The sequence below is a fragment of the Carcharhinus amblyrhynchos genome, chromosome 5, assembly GCF_965287045.1.
Source record: "Carcharhinus amblyrhynchos chromosome 5, sCarAmb.v2.hapA, whole genome shotgun sequence".
Taxonomy (NCBI): domain Eukaryota; kingdom Metazoa; phylum Chordata; class Chondrichthyes; order Carcharhiniformes; family Carcharhinidae; genus Carcharhinus; species Carcharhinus amblyrhynchos.
In genome coordinates this window covers 36,053,651-36,073,824 of record NC_137328.1, presented here as the reverse complement: position 1 = coordinate 36,073,824, position 20,174 = coordinate 36,053,651, and the positions used below count along the sequence as shown (strand labels likewise).

General features: G+C 41.4%; 1 protein-coding gene across 1 annotated transcript in view; it reads left to right on the top strand.

Moving 5' to 3' along the window:
• Positions 1-19,969, top strand: part of melk (maternal embryonic leucine zipper kinase) — a 101,687-nt gene extending 81,718 nt beyond the window's left edge. The window contains exons 17-18 of the mRNA XM_080189650.1: positions 3,582-3,685; positions 18,989-19,969. Of these exons, the coding sequence (XP_080045776.1) occupies positions 3,582-3,685; positions 18,989-19,166 (282 nt within the window). The 3' untranslated portion in view covers positions 19,167-19,969. The remainder of the gene's footprint in view (positions 1-3,581; positions 3,686-18,988) is intronic.
• The last annotated feature ends 205 nt before the right edge of the window (positions 19,970-20,174 follow it).

Here is a 20,174-nt window from a genome sequence, read left to right as displayed (position 1 = left end):
TGCATCCAGGCATCTTGAGGGGAATTGCTTGATAGAGTAGACGCAGCACGGTTTTGTTAAAGGGAAGTCATGTCTGACAAATTTACTGGAGTTCTATGAGGATGTGTCTAGGGCGGTGGATAGAGGAGAGCCGGTGGATGTGGTCTTTCTTGAATTTCAGAAGGCGTTTGACAAGGTACGTCACAAGAGGTTATTGCAGAAGGTCAGGGGACATGGAGTTGGGGGTAGGGTATTAGCGTGGATAGAGGATTGGTTGTCAAATAGGAGGCAGAGAGTGGGGGTCAATGGGTGCTATTCGGATTGGCGGATGGTGACTAGTGGAGTGCCCCAGGGGTCGGTGCTGGGGCCTCAGCTTTTTACCATTTATATAGATGATCTGGAGGAGGGAACCGAGTGTATGGTGTCGAAATTTGCTGATGACACCAAGATTGGTGGAACGGCAAATTGTGCGGAGGGTGTGGAGAGTCTGCAGAAGGATCTAGATAGGCTAGGTGAATGGGCCAGGAACTGGCAAATGGAATTTAATGTTGGCAAATGCGAGGTGGTCCACTTTGGTAGGAATAATGGTAGGAAGAATTATTACTTACGTGGCGAAAAGCTGCAGCAGGCGACGGTGCAGAGGGACCTCGGGGTCCTCATGCATAAGTCGCAAAAACCCAGCTTGCAGGTGCAGCAGGTGGTCAGAAAGTCTAATGGGATGCTGGCCTTCATAGCGAGGGGGATTGAATATAAAAGCAGGGAGGTCTTGCTGCGGCTGTATAGGGCATTGGTGAGACCGCAGCTGGAGTACTGTGTGCAGTTTTGGGCGCCGTACTTACGCAAGGATATTTTGGCCGTGGAGGGAGTGCAGAGGAGGTTTACTAGGCTGATGCCGGAGTTGAGGGGGTTGAGCTATGAGGAGAGGCTGAATAAACGAGGCTTGTACTCGTTAGAGTGTAGAAGAATGAGGGGAGATCTCATTGAGACGTATAAGATGATGAATGGGATGGATAGGATAGAGGTGGAGAGACTCTTCCCGCTCAGAAAGGACAGTAGGACCAGGGGGCATAGCCTCAAGATAAAGTGGTGGTTGGGGGGGGTGGGGGGGGCGGGGGTTGCGGTTTAGAACGGAGTTGAGGAGGAACTTCTTCACTCAAAGGGTGGTGAATCTCTGGAATTCTCTGCCCGTTGAAGTGGTGGAGGCTGCCTCGCTAAATATTTTTAAGACGCGGGTTGATGGGTTTTTGATAAGCGAGGGGATTAAGGGTTATGGGGAGAGGGCAGGAATGTGGAACTGAGCCACGACAGATCAGCCATGATCTTATTGAATGGCGGGGCAGGCTCAAAGGGCTAGATGGCCTACTCCTGCTCCTATTTCTTATGTTCTTATAATTATCTACCTTATTCTGAAATGCTATTGTGTATTTTGATTTGAAATTTTTATTTAAAGAAGCTTCCTTGTAAATGAAAAGATTAGACTGCCCTAGGAAGCTCTGTCTCCCCAACACTTTCATTAGACTCTTGGCACTTCTTGATGCTTAAAATTTCCCTAACAATGCCTCAGGCCATCGCCCCCACCCTTCAGTGCAATTTTCCCAGCTGACTGCACCTTTACTTTCCCATGTGATTTCCTGAATTCAATTCCTGCATCAAACCATATGTCCATGACCATCTCTGCAGCTGATATTAGAATTATATTACTTTGTGTTAGTGCACTAAATTCTAACATTCATCTTGGCCTGGAATGCTATGAAATGTCTGCTGGTGGAGATTTAATTGTGCAATTCTAATTTGTGGAAGATTTCTTGTATGTTGTTACAAATGTGAGGTTTTATAATTTCTTTAATCTTTGGAACTATCCAATAATACAGGGTAAAATGGAGGCATGATGGGAAACATGTGGCCTGTTCTGAGTTTTGCTGACAATGCTAAAGATTAATAGGGGCCAGGTTTTACTGGGAAGAAATTTTTGATGTTCGCATCTGTAAACAATGACCAAAGCATCTGTGATGAAGTCGGATAGACTGTTAGCCTCCAAACTCCTGGAAAGATGTTAGGAATGTCAGAGTCTGTAAACGGATATACTTCACCCTTGCTTACCATTGTGGTTGCATTCCTGAAAAGTACAATAAACAATGTTAAGTCAATCAGATTTTCCCATCATAACCAATATAAAAGCTATAGTTTTGCAGAATTTCTCATCAAAACAAAATTAAGATGTTAAACATGAGATTGAAATATTTTACTTTAATTTGTTATATTTGTATAACAAATTTAAAAAAAATTGAGTCTTTATCTTGGATGCCCAACACTTTGGCTAACTGCCTGCCATGCTCCCCAAATGTCCAGCTTGCCAAGCCTCCTGTGTGCCACTTGACTCTTCCAAATCCTTGCTATGAGTAAGGGCTCACGAGATGGGAAAAGTAACTTCAAGTGGCAGGGTTTGCAAAGGCAAGGTGGAAAACTGGAGAGGCAGCGAGGATCGTAAACAACATGACCAAGTATTGAAAAACCTGTAGCTTTCACTTTTTTCATGTGGGTTAACCTAGTTTCATTCAAACTAAAATTGAATTGTCTTTGGAGCAGGTGGAATTATTATTCATTTCAGTTACTTGAGTCAACCTGTAAGTGTTTGTTACAAAAGGCTACAGCTACAAGTAACAATATATCTTTGATACACCATCTGATGCTATTGTAACCAGTGCATAGTACTAAAATAGTCTTTGTAGGACTGCATATACTCGACAATGATTGTGGAGATGCACAGCTTTATCTCACTACCATCTACTTGGGGTGACACAGTGCCACAGTGGTTAGCACTGCTGCCTCACAGCGCCAGGGACCCAGGTTCAATTCCAGCCTCAAGTGACTGTGTGCAAGCTCCACACGCATTCTCCCTGTATCTGGTGGGTTTCCTCCAGGTGCACCAGTTTCCCCTCTCAGTCCAAAGATGTGCAGGTTAGGCTGATTCGCCATGTTAAATTGCCCCTCCTCTTCAAGAGAATGAGGAGGGTAAATGTGGGGTTAATGGGATAAGGCCTGGGTGGGATTGTTGTCAATGAAGGCACAATGGGCCGAACAGCCGCCTCCTGCACCGTAGAGATTCTATGATTCTACTCCATCTGTGAAATGTTGACTGATAATCTGTTTTGTTCCCCAGTCTAGCTACAAACTGGTCAGTTTATTCAATTCTGCATCTGATGTACAATGATGCACCTCACCATCCTGACATTCTGCTGATACAAAGTGTACACACATCTTGATTTTGTTTTAAGTAAGCTAATCAACCCAATCTGAACATTTTCAATTTTAATGAGCTGTATCACCCATCTAGGATCTCAAATATTTACTTTATCCATCAAAACTATTCATTCTTTGCTTGTAGAAACTTGAAGGTTCAATTCTAATTTATAAGTTATTTTAAAAATAGATTGTAACCTCAGAAGTGGCCTCTCTACTTGGTTAAAAGATGGAGAATTAGATGATTGCCATTGTACAAACTTATAAAAGCATTTCAACAGTACCATACAAATGAATTTTAATGTAAAAACTTCATTAAGTTACCCCTATTAAGAGGTGAAGTTCTGTTCATCTTTTTGCAGGCTCACTATAATGTAACTACAACAACCATGCTGAATGCAGATGAAGTTTTGAAAGAAATCATTCTGGTTCTACCTACCAAACAGGTTGACTTTGTGCAAAAGGGGTAAGTTAATTTAACTGTTAGTTTTCTGTCATGCTACGTGTAGGATGTTGAGACCATTTGCAGCATTCGGGTCAAACCAGGTTACAAGGACTTTTTATGGGGGTGGGGGGTGCGGAGGCATGGGGACTGATGGTTTGTAGCCACATGTAGAAGGGTTATAGTAAGATCCACTCAGTAGAAATGTGATATCCGAGCACTTAGAAGTTTCAGGAGGTTATCCTTTTTAGTGGGAAGGTTTTCCTTTCCATTAGAGTTTGGGAGAGAACATGCAGAGAGCTGTTATTCCCTCTGCTTGGCAATATTTGCAATGTAACTTAAAGACTTAAGGGTTCTGAGTTTAATTTTTGTTGCTTCAAATAGGTTTAATATAAATACGCTAGTTCTGTTAAGATGCCTCCAATGGACAAAAGTGAAATCAAGAAAGGCAACCCCATAAACTAGAGTAGAAGACAAACTGGCTCAGGAGGAATCTAAGTATGTGAAAGCTTTTGAATTGCAGTTGATTATCTGAGTTTCAAATCATATTTTGCTAATAACAGATCCATTGAGCATGTTACTTTTTGCTTATGTGAGAGGAGTGTATTTATCGTGCTTGTTTCTGTTGTAGATTGCTTCTTTCAGCATTTTTATTTATAAGAACATAAGAAAATAAGAAATAGGAGCAGGAGTAGGCCATCTAGCCCTTTGAGCCTGCCCCGCCATTCAATAAGATCATGGCTGATCTGTCGTGGCTCAGTTCCACATTCCCACCCTCTCCCCATAACCCTTAATCCCCTCGCTTATCAAAAACCCATCAACCCGCGTCTTAAAAATATTTAGCGAGGCAGCCTCCACCACTTCAATGGGCAGAGAATTCCAGAGATTCACCACCCTTTGAGTGAAGAAGTTCCTCCTCAACTCCGTTCTAAACCACTCTATCTTGAGGCTGTGCCCCCTAGTCCTACTGTCCTTTGAGCGGGAAGAGCCTCTCCACCTCTATCCTATCCATCCCATTCATCATCTTATATGTCTCAATGAGATCTCCCCTCATTCTTCTAAACTCTAACGAGTACAAGCCTAGTTTATTCAGCCTCTCCTCATAGCTCAACCCCCTCAACTCTGGCATCAGCCTAGTAAACCTCCTCTGCACTCCCTCCAAGGCCAAAATATCCTTGCGTAAGTGCGGTGACCAAAACTGCACACAGTACTCCAGTTGCGGCCTTACCAATACCCTATACAGCTGCAGCAAGACCTCCCTGCTTTTATATTCAATCCCCCTCGCTATGAAGGCCAGCATCCCATTAGCCTTTCTGACCACCTGCTGCACCTGCAGGCTGGGTTTTTGCGACTCATGCACAAGGACCCCGAGGTCCCTCTGCACCGTCGCCTGCTGCAGTTTTTCGCCACGTAAGTAATAGTCCTTCCTACCATTATTCCTACCAAAGTGGACCACCTCACACTTGCCAACATTAAATTCCATTTGCCAGTTCCTGGCCCATTCGCCCAGCCTATCTAGATCCTTCTGCAGACTCTCCACACCCTCCGCGCAATTTGCCGTTCCACCAATCTTGGTATCATCAGCGAATTTCGACACCATACACTCGGTTCCCTCCTCCAGATCATCTATATAAATGGTAAATAGCTGAGGCCCCAGCACTGATCCCTGGGGCACTCCACTAGTCACCAACCGCCAATCCGAATAGCACCCATTAACCCCCACTCTCTGCCTCCTATTTGACAACCAATCCTCTATCCACGCTAACACCCTACCCCCAACTCCATGCCCCCTTACCTTCTGCAATAACCTCTTGTGAGGTACCTTGTCAAACGCCTTCTGAAAATCAAGAAAGACCACATCCACCGGCTCTCCTCTATCCACCGCCCTAGACACATCCTCATAGAACTCCAATAAATTTGTCAGACACGACTTCCCCTTAACGAAACTGTGCTGCGTCTGCTCTATCAAGCAATTCCCCTCAAGATGCCTCGCTATTTCCTCCTTGATGACGGATTCTAACATTTTACCTACAACAGACGTTAAACTAACCGGCCTATAATTCCCTGCCTTTTGCCTGCCACCCTTCTTAAACAACGGCATAACATTAGCCGTTTTCCAATCTTCTGGCACTTTCCTGGAATCCTGCGACGTTTGGAAAATAACTACCAAGGCATCCACTATCACCTCCACCGTTTCTTTCAGAACCCTTGGATGCATTCCATCCGGTCCTGGGGACTTGTCCACAATCAGTCCCTCCAGTCTGTCGAGTACCGCCTCTCTAGTAACAATAGTGTCATTGAGACCCACCAGTCCTACCACCTTTCCATCACTAACACCCGGCAAATTATTCACGTCCTCCTCCGTGAAGACCGAAACAAAAAAGTTATTCAAGACGTCAGCCATTTCCCCATCCTCTACCACTAAGTCCCCCCTCTCATCCTCTAAGGGTCCAACGTTCACCCTAGCCAGCCTCTTCCTTTTTATATATTTATAAAAACTCTCGCTATCCTTTTTTATATTAAGCGCTAGCCCAGCTTCATAGTTTCTCCTACCCTTCTTTATCAACTTCTTTGTCAATCTTTGTTGACATTTAAACCTCTCCCAATCCTCTTCTCGTCCACTACTCTTAGCTACTCTAAACGCCTCCGCTTTTAATTTAACATTTTCCTTCACCTCCTTCGTTATCCACGGCTTATTACCTCTCCTCCTACAGTCCTTTTCGACCATCGGAATAAATTTCTGCTGAGCACCAAGAAAGATCCCCTTAAAGATCCTCCACTGCTCCTCAGCAGACCTACCTTCCAACGCGTTCCCCCAGTCAACATTCGCCAATTCTTCTCTCATCCTACCGTACTCCCCTCTGTTCAAACAAAATACACGTGTCCGGGAACCCACTTTCTCCTCCTCCATCTGCACCAGAAACTCCACCATACAATGATCACTCTCCCCAAGAGGATCCTTCACCACAAGGTCCCTAATTCTACCCGCCTCATTACATAACACCAGATCCAAGATAGCTTGCTCCCTCATTGGTTCCAACACACACTGTTCAAGGAAACTATCCTGGCAGCATTCCAAGAACTCCTCCTTGAGAGCATTCCTAGTATATGGCCAGCATTTACTACCCACTCCTAATTGCCTTTAAACTGCCCTCAGCACTTGACCAGAGGGCAGTTAAGAATCAATCACATTGCTGTGGGTCTGGAATCACATGTAAGGATGGCAGATTTCCTATCCTAAAAGACTTTAGTGAACCAGGTGAATTTTAATGACAATTGACAATGGTCTCATGGTCATCATTAGATTTTTAATTCCAGATTTTTATTGAATTCAGACTTCACCATATGCGGTGATGGGATTCAAACCATAAAGAGCCTTTAGGTAGCATTGATCATAACATGTGTGAATTTTGCATTCACTTTGAAGGAGGAAAGAGTGGGTCTAAAGCTAGTGTTTTAAACTTAAATACAATACAAGGGTATGAAGACATAATAGTCTGTTAAAATTAACTGGGAAATTAGCTTAAAAGAGAGGACAACAGAGATCCAGCCACAAAGATTTGAGATATTTGGGTGGCACAGTGGTTAGCACTGGTGCATCAGGGACCAGGGTTCAGTTCCTGGCTTGGGTCACTGTCTATGTGGAGGGGGTTGAGCTATGAGGAGAGGCTGAATAAACTAGGCTTGTACTCGTTAGAGTTTAGAAGAATGAGGGGAGATCTCATTGAGACGTATAAGATGATGAATGGGATGGATAGGATAGAGGTGGAGAGGCTCTTCCCGCTCAAAGGACAGTAGGATTAGAGGGCACAGCCTCAAGATAAGGGGGGGGGGGTGCAGTTTACAACGGAGTTGAGGAGGAACTTCTTCACTCAAAGGGTGGTAAATCTCTGGAATTCTCTGCCCGTTGAAGTGGTGGATGCTGCCTTGCTAAATATATTTAAGACGCGGGTGGATAGGTTTTTGATAGGCAAGGGGAATAAGGGTTATGGGGAGAAGGCGGGAAAGTGGAACTGAGCCACTTCAGATCAGCCATGATCTTATTGATTGGCGGGGCAGGCTTGAAGGGCTAGATGACCTACTCCAGCTCCTATTTCTTATGTTCTTATGTGCTTATGTTTGCACATTCTTCCTGCGTCTGTGTGGGTTTCCTCCTACAGTCTGCAGACATGCTGGCTGCATTGACTTGAACAGATACCAAAGTGTGGCAACTGGGGGAATTTCACAGTAACTTTATTGCAGTGTTATGTAAGCCTACTTGTGACTACTAAATAAATATTTCATAACAGAAAATAGGAGCGGTCCGTTGAGCCAGATCTGCCATTCAATATGATCATGGCTGATCCTCTATTTCCACACTCTACTCCTGCATACTTTCCACACCCTTGACACCTGTAAAGTCTAGATTTCTATCTATTTGCTCAAATATATTCAATGACTTGACGTCCACAGTCTTCTGTGGTAGAAAACTTACAAGTTTATCACCATCGAGTGAAAAAATTTCTCCTCATCTCAGGCCTAAATGGCCTAGCTTTTTTCCAAGACTGTGACCCTTTGATCCAGACCCTCCTAGCCAGAGGAAATAACAGCCCTGAGTCCAATCTGTCTAGTCATAGAATCCCTACAATGCAGAAGGAGGCTATTTGGCCCATCGAGTCTGCACCGACCACAATTCCACTCAGGCCCTATCCCCATTACCTCACATATTTACCCTGCTAGTCCCCCTGACACTAAGGGGCAATTTAACATGGTCAATTAATCTATTCTGCTCATCTTTGAGCACGAGAAGCAACTGGAGCATCCAGAGCAAACCCACGCAGAGACCTGGAGAATGTGCAAACTCCCCATAGACAGTGACCCAAGGCCAGATTTGAACCCAGGTCCCTGGTGCTGTGGGGCAGCAGTACTAATCACTGCCACCGTGCCGCCCCATCCTGTCATTCTTCTAAATTCGGGTGAGTATAGGCCCTATTGACCTGATCTCTCCTAATACGACAAAGCTACCATCTTGGGAATCAGACTGGTGAATCTTTGCTGCATTGCCTCTATGGCAACACTCAGCAAAGATGCATTCCGGTGAAGGTGAAGAATGCACCACATGTGGCTAACCAAGGAAATTAAAGATAACAACAGATTGATAGCAAAAAAAAAATTCAATTGTGTGGAAAATTAGTGATTTGGTTAGAAAGTTGGACATAATTTAAAAATTGGCAAAGAATGGCTAAAATATTAATAAGGGTAAACTTCGAGTATGAGGGAAAGATAGCTAGAAATATAAAAACGTAATAGTTTGTAGAAGTATTTAAGAAAGAAAAAGGGTAACTAAAGTAAATGTGGGTCCTCTGGAGAGAATCTAGGGAATTTATTATGGGAAATAAGGAAATGACAGAAGTGCTGAACTGGTATTTTGTGTCTGTCTTCGGTGTTGAAGACAAATAACATTCTCAATACTTCCAAATCAAGAGACGAAAGGAAGGGAGGAATTTAAAACAATTGCAATCATCAGGGTAGGGGTACTGAGAAAATTAGAACTAAACATTCACCCAGGGCCAGAATAGAACCCAGGTCTTGGTACTGAAAGGTAATAGTGCTACCGTTCTTCCCTAAAAGCAGGAAGCTACAGGCCAGTCAGCTTAACATCCGTCATAGGGAAAATGCTAGAAGCTATTAATAAGCAAGTTTTAGCAAGGTATTTAATCTTAATGCATGCAGGCAGAGTTGAGATGGCGTTGTGAAATCATGTTTGACTAATTAATTAGAGTTCTTTGAGGAAATATTAAGAAAGATGGATAGATGTGGTGTATTTGGATTTCCAAAAGGCATTTGAAAAGGTGCCACCAAGAGCTATGGATAGGGGATTTGTTAGCTAACAAGCAGTAAGTAGGGATAATTGGGTTATTTTCTGCTTGGCAAGCTGTAACTGGCAGAGTGTCACTGATCAGTGCTGGGGCCTCAACCATTTACAATCTGTATCAATGACTTGGGTGAGGGGGAGTAATATATGGATGCTAAATTTGCAGATCACCCAAAGATAAGTAGAGGAGCATAAGTAGTGAGGAAAACATAGAGTCTACAAAGGGATTATAAATTAAGTGAGTCGGCAAAAATATGACGGCATATTATGTGGAAAAATGTGAACTTGTCCATTCTGGCAAGCAGTCAGTTAGAGACTGCAGAGCTCTGCAGTACAGGAGGATCTGGCCATCCTGGAACATGAATCAGGAAAAGCTAGTATGCAGGTAACAGAATCTAGAAGCAGGAGTAGGCCATTTGGACCTTCCCTGCTCCACCATTCATTATGATCATAACTGATCATATTCAATATTCTCATTTCCACCCCTCCTCCCCCCAGTATCCTTTTTATTCCCTAAAGCCTCAAGAGCTATATCTTCTTGAAATTGGTGGTTTTTTAATTCATTTGTGGGTTATGGGCGTCACTGGCTGGCCAGCATTTATTGCCCATCCCTAGTTGCCTTTGAGAAGGTGGTGGTGAATTGCCTTCTTGAATCGCTGTAGTCCATGTTCTATGGGTTCACCCACAATGCCATTCCAGGATTTTGACCTCGCGACTGCGAAGGAACGGTAGGCAATGTATTTCCAAATCGGGATGGTGAATGGCTTGGGGAACTTGCAGGTGGTGGTATTTCCATTTATCTGCTGGCCTTGTCCTTCTAGATGGAAGTGGTTGTGGGTTTGGAAAGTGCTGTCTAAGGATCTTTGGTGAATTGCTGCAGTACAACTTGTAGATAATACACACTGCTACTGCTGAGCATCAGTGGTGGAGGAATTGAATGTTTGTAGATGTGGTGCCAATCAAGTAGGCTGCTTTGTCCTGGATGGTATCGAGCTTCCTGAGTATAGTTGGAGTGGCACCCATCCAGACAAGTGGGGAGTATTCCATCACACTCCTGACTTGTGCCTTGTAGATGGTGGATAAGCTCTGGGGAGTCAGGAGGTGCATTACTCACCACAGTATCCCTAGCCTCTGACCTGCTCTTGTAGACATTGTTTGTGGTGAGTCCAGCTGAGTTTCTGGTCCATGGTAACCCCAAGGATGTTGACAGTGGGGAATTCAATGATGGTTACACCATTGAATGCTAAGGGATGGTTGGAGAATGTCTCTTATTAGTGATGGACATCACTTGGCATTTGTGTGGAATGAATGTTATTTGCCATTTGTCAGCCTAAGCCTGGATATTGTCCAGATCTTGTTGCATTTGAACATGGACTGCTTTAGTATCTGAGGAGTCGTGTATGGTGCTGAACATTGTACATTCACCAGCAAACTTCCCCACTTCTAACCTTGTGATGGGGGGAAGGTCATTGATGAAGTACCTGAAGATTGTTGGGTCTAGGACACTACCCTGAGGGACTCCTGCAGAGATGTTGTGGAGCTGAGATGATTGACCCTCCACAACAGCAACAATCTTCCTATGGACCAGGTTTGATTCCAACCAGTGAAGAGTTTGCCCCCTGATATCCATTGATTCCAATTTAACTAGGGCTCCTTGATGCCACACTTGGTCAAATGTGGCCTTGATGTCAAGGGCTGTCACTCTCACCTCACCTTTGGAATTTACCTCTTTTGTCCATGTTGGAACCAAGGCTGTAATGAGATCAGGAGCTGGGTGACCCTGGCGAAACCCAAACAGGGCTCACTGAGCAGTTTGGTACTGATCAAGTGCTGCTTGACAACACTGTTGATGAAGCCTTTCATCACTTTACTGACGATCCAGAGTATACTGATTGGGTGGTAATTGGCCAGTTGGATTTGTCCTGCTTCTGTGTACACGACATACCTGGGCAATTTTCCACATTATTGGGTAGATGCCAGGGTTGTAACTGTACTAGAAGAGCTTGGCTAGGGGAGGGGCAAGCTCTGGAGCACAAGTCTTCTGTACTGTTGCAGGAATATTATAAGGGCCCATTGGCTTTTCAGTATCCAGCACCTCCAGTTGTTTCTTGATATCACGTGGAGTGAATCGAATTGGCTAGAGACTAGCATCTGAGATGCTAGGGACCACTGGAGGAGGCCAAAATGGATCATCCACTCAGCATTTCTGGCTGAAGATTGCCACAAATACTTCAACCTTATCTTTTGCGCTGATGTGCTGGGCTCCTTTATCATTGAAGATGGGGACACTTGTGGAGTTTCCTCCTCCAGTGAGTTGTTTAGTTGTCCACTACCATTCTCGACTGGATGTGAAATGACTGCAGAGCTTAGATCAGTGGCCTTAACTGCTTTCTGTGGTAGTGAATTCCACACATTCACCACTCTCTGGGTGAAGAAATTTCTCCTCACCTCAAATTATGATCCCTAGATCTGGATTACCCCAACATTAGGAACATACTTCCTAATTCTACCCTGTCTGTATCCCTGTGAGAATTTAATAAATTTCTGAGATCCCCTCCCTTTCTCTTCTAAACTCCAGTGAATATAATCCTAACCGACTTGATCTCTCCTCATATGACAGACGTGCCATCCCAGGAATCAGCCTGGTAAACCTTCGCTGTACTCCCTCTAGAGTAAGAACATCCTTCCTCATATAAGGACAACAAAACTGCACACAATACAACAAGGTACAGCTACTGATTGAGGGCGAAAGGAAAAAAGCAGTAGAAGCAGGGTCATTGAATAGGCTGAGTTAGATTTTTGTTTGACAGAGAATCAGAAATGTGTTGGGGTGGATAAAGTACAGTTGAGGCAATATCAGATCAATCATGATACAGAATGTCAGGGCAAGCTTGAGGGGCCAAATGTCTTTCTCCTAATTAGTATGTTCATATATTGTTTGTGGATGGTGGGTTTTGCTGGCAGAACCAACTTTTATTGCCTTTTCAGGTAGCCGAAGTTCATGTGGTACACTCAATGCTGTTAGAGGGATGGAGTCCCTGGATATAGTCTCTACAACAATGAAGGACTGGTGATAGGTTTATGAGTTATGAGGGCATATGATTAGGAGAGGAACATTTAGGTGGGTGGTGTTTCCTTGCTCCAATTGCCCTTGGTTATCTTAGCAATGAATGTTGCAGTTTGGAAAGTGCTGTTAAATTAACTTTGGCGAATTTCTGCATTTCATCTTTTAAGTGGGGCACACTGCAGTCAAGGGAGTGAATGCTTAAGATGATCAATGGGGCACCAGTGTCAAGCTTCGAGTGTTTTTAGAACTACATTTGTCCAGGCAAGTGCAGAGTGTCCCATTGCATTCCTGATTTGTGTCTAGTTGGTGGTGGACATGATTTGAGATGGGATGAGTTGCTTGCTGCACAATTTTCAGCCTCTGACCTACTCTTGCAGCCATTGTATTTGTATGGCTGAACCAGTTGAGTTTCTGGTCAGTATGACAACCTCCAGCATGTTGATAGGTGGGGGGAATTTGGTGATAATAATGCCATTTATGATAAGGATGGCATAATGGTTAGCACTGCTGCCTTATAGTGCCAGGGACTGGGTTCAAATCTGGCCTTGGGTGACTCTGTTTTGGAAAGTTGATGCAGACATGATGGGCCAAATGGCGTCCTCTGCACTATAGGGATTCTGGTTCTATGAATGTCATTGGGGGGGGGGGGGGGGGGGGGGGGGGGTGCAGTTTAGACTCAGTCTTGTTGGAGATGGTCATTACACAGCACTTGTGTGACACAGATGTTATTTAGCACTTATTACCTCTACCTAAATGTTGTTCAGGTCTTGTTCAGGCACAGATCGCTTCATTATCTGTGCAGTTACGAATGGTAACTGCAATTGTCAACAAACGCCAATCATAGAAGGAAGCTGATCATAGAGGGAAGCTCATTGATGAAGAAGCGGAAAATGATTGAGCCTAGGACACTACCTTGATGAATTCCTGTAGCGATGCTCTTGGGCTAAGATGATTGGCCTCCAATAACCATAACCATCTTTGTGCTAAATATTGCTCCAGCAAGTGGATAGATCTTCATTAAGTCCCATTGTCTTCTATTTTGCTTGATTCAATTAAATGTTGTCTCAGTGTCAAGGATTCTCCCCTCACTTCTTTTGTTCAAACTTGGATCAAGGGCCTCCTTGCAGAACTCAAACTGAGCATCACTGAGCAGGTTATTGCAAGTGGCACTTGAAACAATGTCAACAAACACCTTCCACCACTTTGCTGACGATTGATAGTAAACTGATAGAAAATGGTAATTAGTCAAATTGGAATTGTCCTCTTAATAGATAAGACATAGCAGGGCAATTTTTCACTTGAGTAGATATTAGTGTTGTAGCTGCACTGGCTCAATTGCTCGATCCTGGAGTACAAGTCTTTTCAGCATTACAGCCAGAATGTCACCAAGGCTCTTGGCTGTATCTGGTGCATTCAGCTGTTTCTTGATATCCCATGAAGTGAATGGAATTGACTCTGGAGGAGATTAAGATGGATCATTGATTTGGCATTTCTGGCTGAACATTATTGCAAATACTTCAGCCTTATCATGTAAAGTATACAAAGCTTTGAGGATATTATTGTAGCTAAGAACTAGAACAGATGCAATGAGCTGAATGGCCTTTTTCCATGGTATACAGTCCTCTAATTCTATAAGTTGTTTTAAACTGGGGATCAATCTTGTGATTCTCCCCTGCATCCTTTCCAAAATCCTCAATATCCATCTTCATATGAGTGGGCCAAAAGTGGATACAGTATTTTAACTGAAGTGTTATATAAGGACAAGATGGTAGGCTTTGGCTTGTCATGACTTGTTCTATGAATATAACCTGGAACCATGTTTGTTTTTAGCTATGGCTTCACAGTATTGGCCATGATCTTTTGAGTGATTCAATATAACAGTCAGATCTTTTACTTTCACAACTAGTTTCAATTCCATTCCCTGTAGGATGTAGATATATTTTAATGTTATTGGTTGGTAAGCACTCTCCATTCACTAAACAAAATATTTTCTTGCAGCAGCTGAGCATCCTCCAAGCATGACAGCCACACATACCTTGGTATTGTCCATAAGCTTGCAAATCATTATCCCGGCACCTACACCTAGGTCCTATGAGGATTAATAAAGAGCAAATGGTCTAATATGGAAAGACAAAATGTTATTGCAATGTTGATAAGAATCTACTAGAAACTGAAGCTATTGGTAGATAGTGTTTCTTTTATGCATCCCTCCTTTCCTGTTGTAAAAGTCTGTGGTTGAGTATGGACTCCTGCCTACTGCCTGATTGATACCATGACCACTTTTGGAGATCACCCCAGCTCTTTGGGTAACAAGAAACCTTAGTAGAAAGTACAGTAAATAATATTTCAACGACTTGATTTCCTTGGCTAATACTATCTGATCCGAGACACCTCTGTTTTTATCAAAAAACAATTAAATTGGAGCTATTAAATAGCATGTAAGACTGGGAGAGTATAAGATTTTGTGCATCAGTGATTCATTATCCCAACTTCTGAATTCTGCTTGCTGCACCATCTCTACTTCACCTTATGTAATGTGGGCTCCTCAACACTTGATGAAAGTGTCTTTGACATAGCAGTTAGGCAAACTGTTGTGCAGGAGAGGACTAAATTGTCTTTGGTCACCTATTTTGACATGGTGCCATGAACTCCTCTTGGGTTTGGAGGTAAAAGTTAAATTTTCTATATTATAAACACATCCAGGGAAAGGTTCACCAAACTTAAAAAAAATTGATACTTTTCCAAATTCTGTTCTGATTTTTGTGACTTGATGGCAAAGTGTAGTTTGTGATTAGTTTGAATTTTCTTCAACTTGGCATGATTTTGTTTTATGCTTAACTATTTAAATGGTATTGTAGATTACTCTCCATTAGTTATTTTCAATACCAGAAATTTAGACATGTGTTGATGTGCTTTTTGTAAAGCTTTCTGCTTCAGTAGATTGGAGTTTAGGATATTGTATAACTAAGGTTCACACGATATTAAACACATAAGCTCCAACTCCATCTGACCTTGTGTGTTTGTTTCACCCTTGCATATATTCTCTACACACTCATAAGAGGTCACACATTATATAGAACATAGAACATTACAGCGCAGTACAGGCCCTTCGGCCCTCGATGTTGCGCCGACCAGTGGAAGAATCTAATGACCCTCTAACCTAAACTATTCCAATGTTATCCATATGCCTATCCACTGACTACTTGAACGCCCTTAAAGTTGTATGTACATTTTATTAAACTGATAAAATATAATACGAGTATAGTCCAGTTCAATCCTTTTCTTCCAACATTGAACCTTCCTCCTTCTTTCATCAAAGTTGTTCACTCTATCAATGATCACTGGTGAGGACACAAAGGGATTTATTTTGATTTTTAGCAAAAAAGGCAAAAATGAAAAGCAACTGATTGCATAACTTTTTAATTTCTATTCTAAAATCTGCAACTATTTCATTTAAAAATGATGGATAAATTACGATCATTTTGTGGAATTAACTGTCATTGCTTCGTTTTAAAATAAACACATTTCACAGATGGACAAAAGCACAATTGTATCTCCCTCAACTGGGAAAACTAAGACTTGGAATAGTTATTTTCTTCAAACTATATTTAGATTGTAACCTAAAACATGATGTTTCTGAAATGTCAGCATAACCACTACAGAAAATATCCTTTTGGTATCTCTTCTTAGACCTCCTTTGAGCTCATTTTAAGTTGTTGAAAGATATTTGTACCATAAAATGCATCATAGATCCAGAAAAGGATGAAACTGCTTTGATTCATAGATGCTGCAAAGTAATTGTGGAGAATGGAAAATTTGACCATTCTATATTAACCTGCTCATGCTTGGAAAGCATGTTTTGGTATTTCATTTTTGCATAATTTCAACATACCACATAGCCACCTAAAAAGGTCATTAATTTTCCCTTCCATTCCTCCAATTTCCAGCATACTGTTAGATTTGTTTCCTTTAGGTGGTGCTGTTGTATTAATGGCTGACATTGTTGGAAGCATTTAAGCCGAATACCTGCTGCCTATGTTCGTTACTTCTATTAACTTCTATCTGTGGACATTTTGTGGCAAGCTCTTTGATGTCCCAAATGTTATTGAGGATGTACTGAGCTGAAACTGTCAGGTAGACCATTAGCATGCCTGGCTGGATAAATGGAACCCCATGCAAATTGCATTGCCTTTTCCTTGCTTGACAATGGTTTTCTAAAGCACAGGCTGTGTGTTACACATCAACGCGTGGTTGACGCAGCTTTAAGAAATGCTCTAGAATGTCTGTCAGCATCAGAATTGCGAAGAGTTTACAACACACACTGGCAATTCAGGTTAACTGGTTGATGCCAGTGTTTATTCTGTGCTACCTATTCCCATCCCTCTAAAGCCTTTTATTTCTTTCTCGCTTGTATGCTTATCTGGTTTTCCCTTAATGCATCTATGCTTTTCACCTCTTGTGGGAGCTCGTTCCATATTCTTCTTTGGATAGTTTCCCCTGAATTCCTCCTTGGATTTATTTGTGACTGTCTTATGAGTTCTAGTTCAGATCCCCTCCCCCACCCCGCCCCAGACACATCTACTCTTTCTTAATCCTCTGTGTCCTACCTGCCCTACTTCCTCATGTCTCTATTTTAGAGAAAAGAACTTCAGCCTGATGAGAAGATCCTCTCTGTTTTGATATCACCCTTGTGAATCTGTTTCACATTTCTCCAATACCGCTTTTTTTTTGTAAAATAGAAATCAGAACTGTGCACAACATTCCAAGCATGGCCTAAAACGATTCTATGCAAGTATAAAATAACCTCTGCTTTCTCATCTTTCCCCAAGAAATGTACCATAATACTTGGTTTGCTGTTTTAGGCTTCATTAACCTGCCTCAATACTGTAATTTGTATATTTTTATCCTTAGCTCCTCTATTTGCTCCTCTATTCCATTTAGACTCATCCAAACAGTGTGTGGGCTGCTTTGCCAAGATGTACAACCTCTCGCTAATCTATATTCAGATTCAATTACACACCATTCTGCTCATTTGTAATTTTCATCCTTCCATAGTTCAAGAATAGGAGTACTTATGCCTCAGTAGTTGTAAACTGTCTGTTTTCAAAACTCCAAACATGCACTTTCAGGTTTCCAGAGGCAACCTTTACATTTGAATCTTCAGTCAATACCTGACAGCTATTAAATATGTTTTTAGAAATCCCCTCTCTCTGCCACCCAGTGCTCATATGCTTTTGCTACATGAACATTAAGATTTAACCTGCCTTTTCCTCTTTAATTATCAAAAATTCAGCCAAAATTGATGTAACAAACGCAAAAGATTGTGGAATTTTAAATTTCTGCAACCTTTTACACTAGTTTTAAAAACATCACACTTTAAACGAAGTCCCAACAACAAATTTAATCATGGAATGAATTAATCACTGTTGGGAAGTTCCACAGATTGCTTTCATTTACAGCCTTTCAGCAAGCTTTAAAAATTAAGCTTGTTCTTTTGATTGCAAAGACACTAAATTTGAGTTTTAAAAGCTGCACTAGTGTGTTTTTTTTTGGTTTTAAATTACTGAGAAATTGATTAATGTACTCCTGTAGAATTAGAAAATAGTTGGGCATGTGTTTCAAAAGTGAAGTTTTTGTTTTAAATTAGGTTGCACAGAGGTGGCAGATTGATGCAGATTTAAAAAGCTATTTTTGTGATAAACCTATTTTAACCAAACTTCACCATATTGCCACTCTTAATGTATTTTTAAAATTCCTTATATATTTGTTTTAATATGCTGGCCCCAATTTTGCATTTGGTATGCAAATGAGTTGAGCTGCAACTGAGCAGGGGAACTGTGGGGACTACACTTTTCAAAAAGGGTGTGATTTGTGACAGAATTGAATATTGTGCCTATAACAAAAACTCTTAGCCCACTAATTTTAGACAAGTCTTCGATTTATCTATTTGTATAAAATAGAATCCTTGTTTATCAATTAATGGACGTGGGTGTTTGTCATGTTTAACATGTCAAATATGGCGAATTCTCTGATGCTTTTTTTAAAGCAAGTATGGTTAATTGGGGAGTGATCATTAAGCATTAATGAGTGGTTCATGAGTCCCAAACCATGTCAGTCAATTTTACTGTTATATGGACCATGAGGTAAGATCACAGGCTTTAAAGATCTCCTTTCCTTCAGTTTTTATTAAATTTCACATGGTAATAGCATACAAGATCCGAGTTTGTGTATGTGCAGTCAAGAAAAGATTGATATTCACACCGTGGGTGGTGATCTGTCAAACTGTGCGCAAAAATCAGTTTCCTTAAGCTGCCTGGGTTTTGCAATAACAAATAGAATGTTACAATAATCAGCATTTTACGATACCATATTCATACTGTGTAATCTTGACCTTGTTTTCCAACAGCTATACCTTAAAATGTCGGACTAGGTCAGACTTTGGAAAGGTCACCATGCAGTTTGAACTGGAGATATGTCAGCTCAGCAAGCCTGAGGTGATTGGAATCAGAAGACAGCGGCTAAAGGGTGATGCCTGGGTTTACAAGCGTTTGGTTGAAGATATTTTATCCAGTTCCCACATCTAATCAGTGTTGCATTGAAAACTTAAACTGGCTTAAATATAGCTTTTAACAAAGCTTAATCGTTATTGAAGGAATCCTTTGTTATAATGGCTTTACTCCAAAGTATTCCCTATTTTAGGAAGTCTGTTTTACTTCCACATTATAATACGTTTAATCCAATCGGGTCCAACTAGATCAAGATGCATCAACTCTGTGAATATGTTGGATGGTGTTTCAGAAATGTGTTCATGTAGAGGGAAATCCCTTTATAGTGATTCTGTTAAAATCAGACTGCTAATTAGATTTTTAACACAGCTTTAGGAGACTCAGCTGAGTCGCTGTTTTAAATGTGTGAACTACAGAAGTCGAGGAAATGTTAGGCTAGATACTGAGATATTTCTGTTCCCAGCTCTCCAAACTTGAAGTATTAAATTTTAGTTTCCAGATTAGAATTAGCCACAAGTAAGTAAGTTTTAAGAACTCATTTATACACAATATAATGAAGGATGAAATGGGAGTATTTATATGTGGAGTAATTCAGGATCATCATAGAAGTTTAGAATGGAGTGTTCTCTTGTATTTTAAAATGCCATAGCTACAACCTCACTGTCTGAAAATTGGACCATAATTAGCTTTTCATTACAAAGAAAATTCATGAATAAATGTATAAGATAGCTGTAATAGTTGTGTTTACATTCAGTTCTCCATTTTTATTTCAGTATACTTTTTTCATCATGTAGCTTGTTTGCGTAATTTGTAAATAGTGCACTCATCAGTATGAAGTGACTATGGTATCATTCCTTAATAAACCTGTAAATATTTTTTGTTTTAATAAACCATTGTAATTCTAAATCTTAATTAGAAAATTAAAAATGAACTTTCAGATGTGTCTATCCTTTTTTTGAGAATCCAGTATTCACAGAGCATTGCATTCAGTCAAAGATTGCTTAATATATCATTTGCATAATTCTCTTCCTGTCTGTGATTTAAAGAGGATTTATTGGGATCGTTAAAAGAGTCACAGCTGCGGTT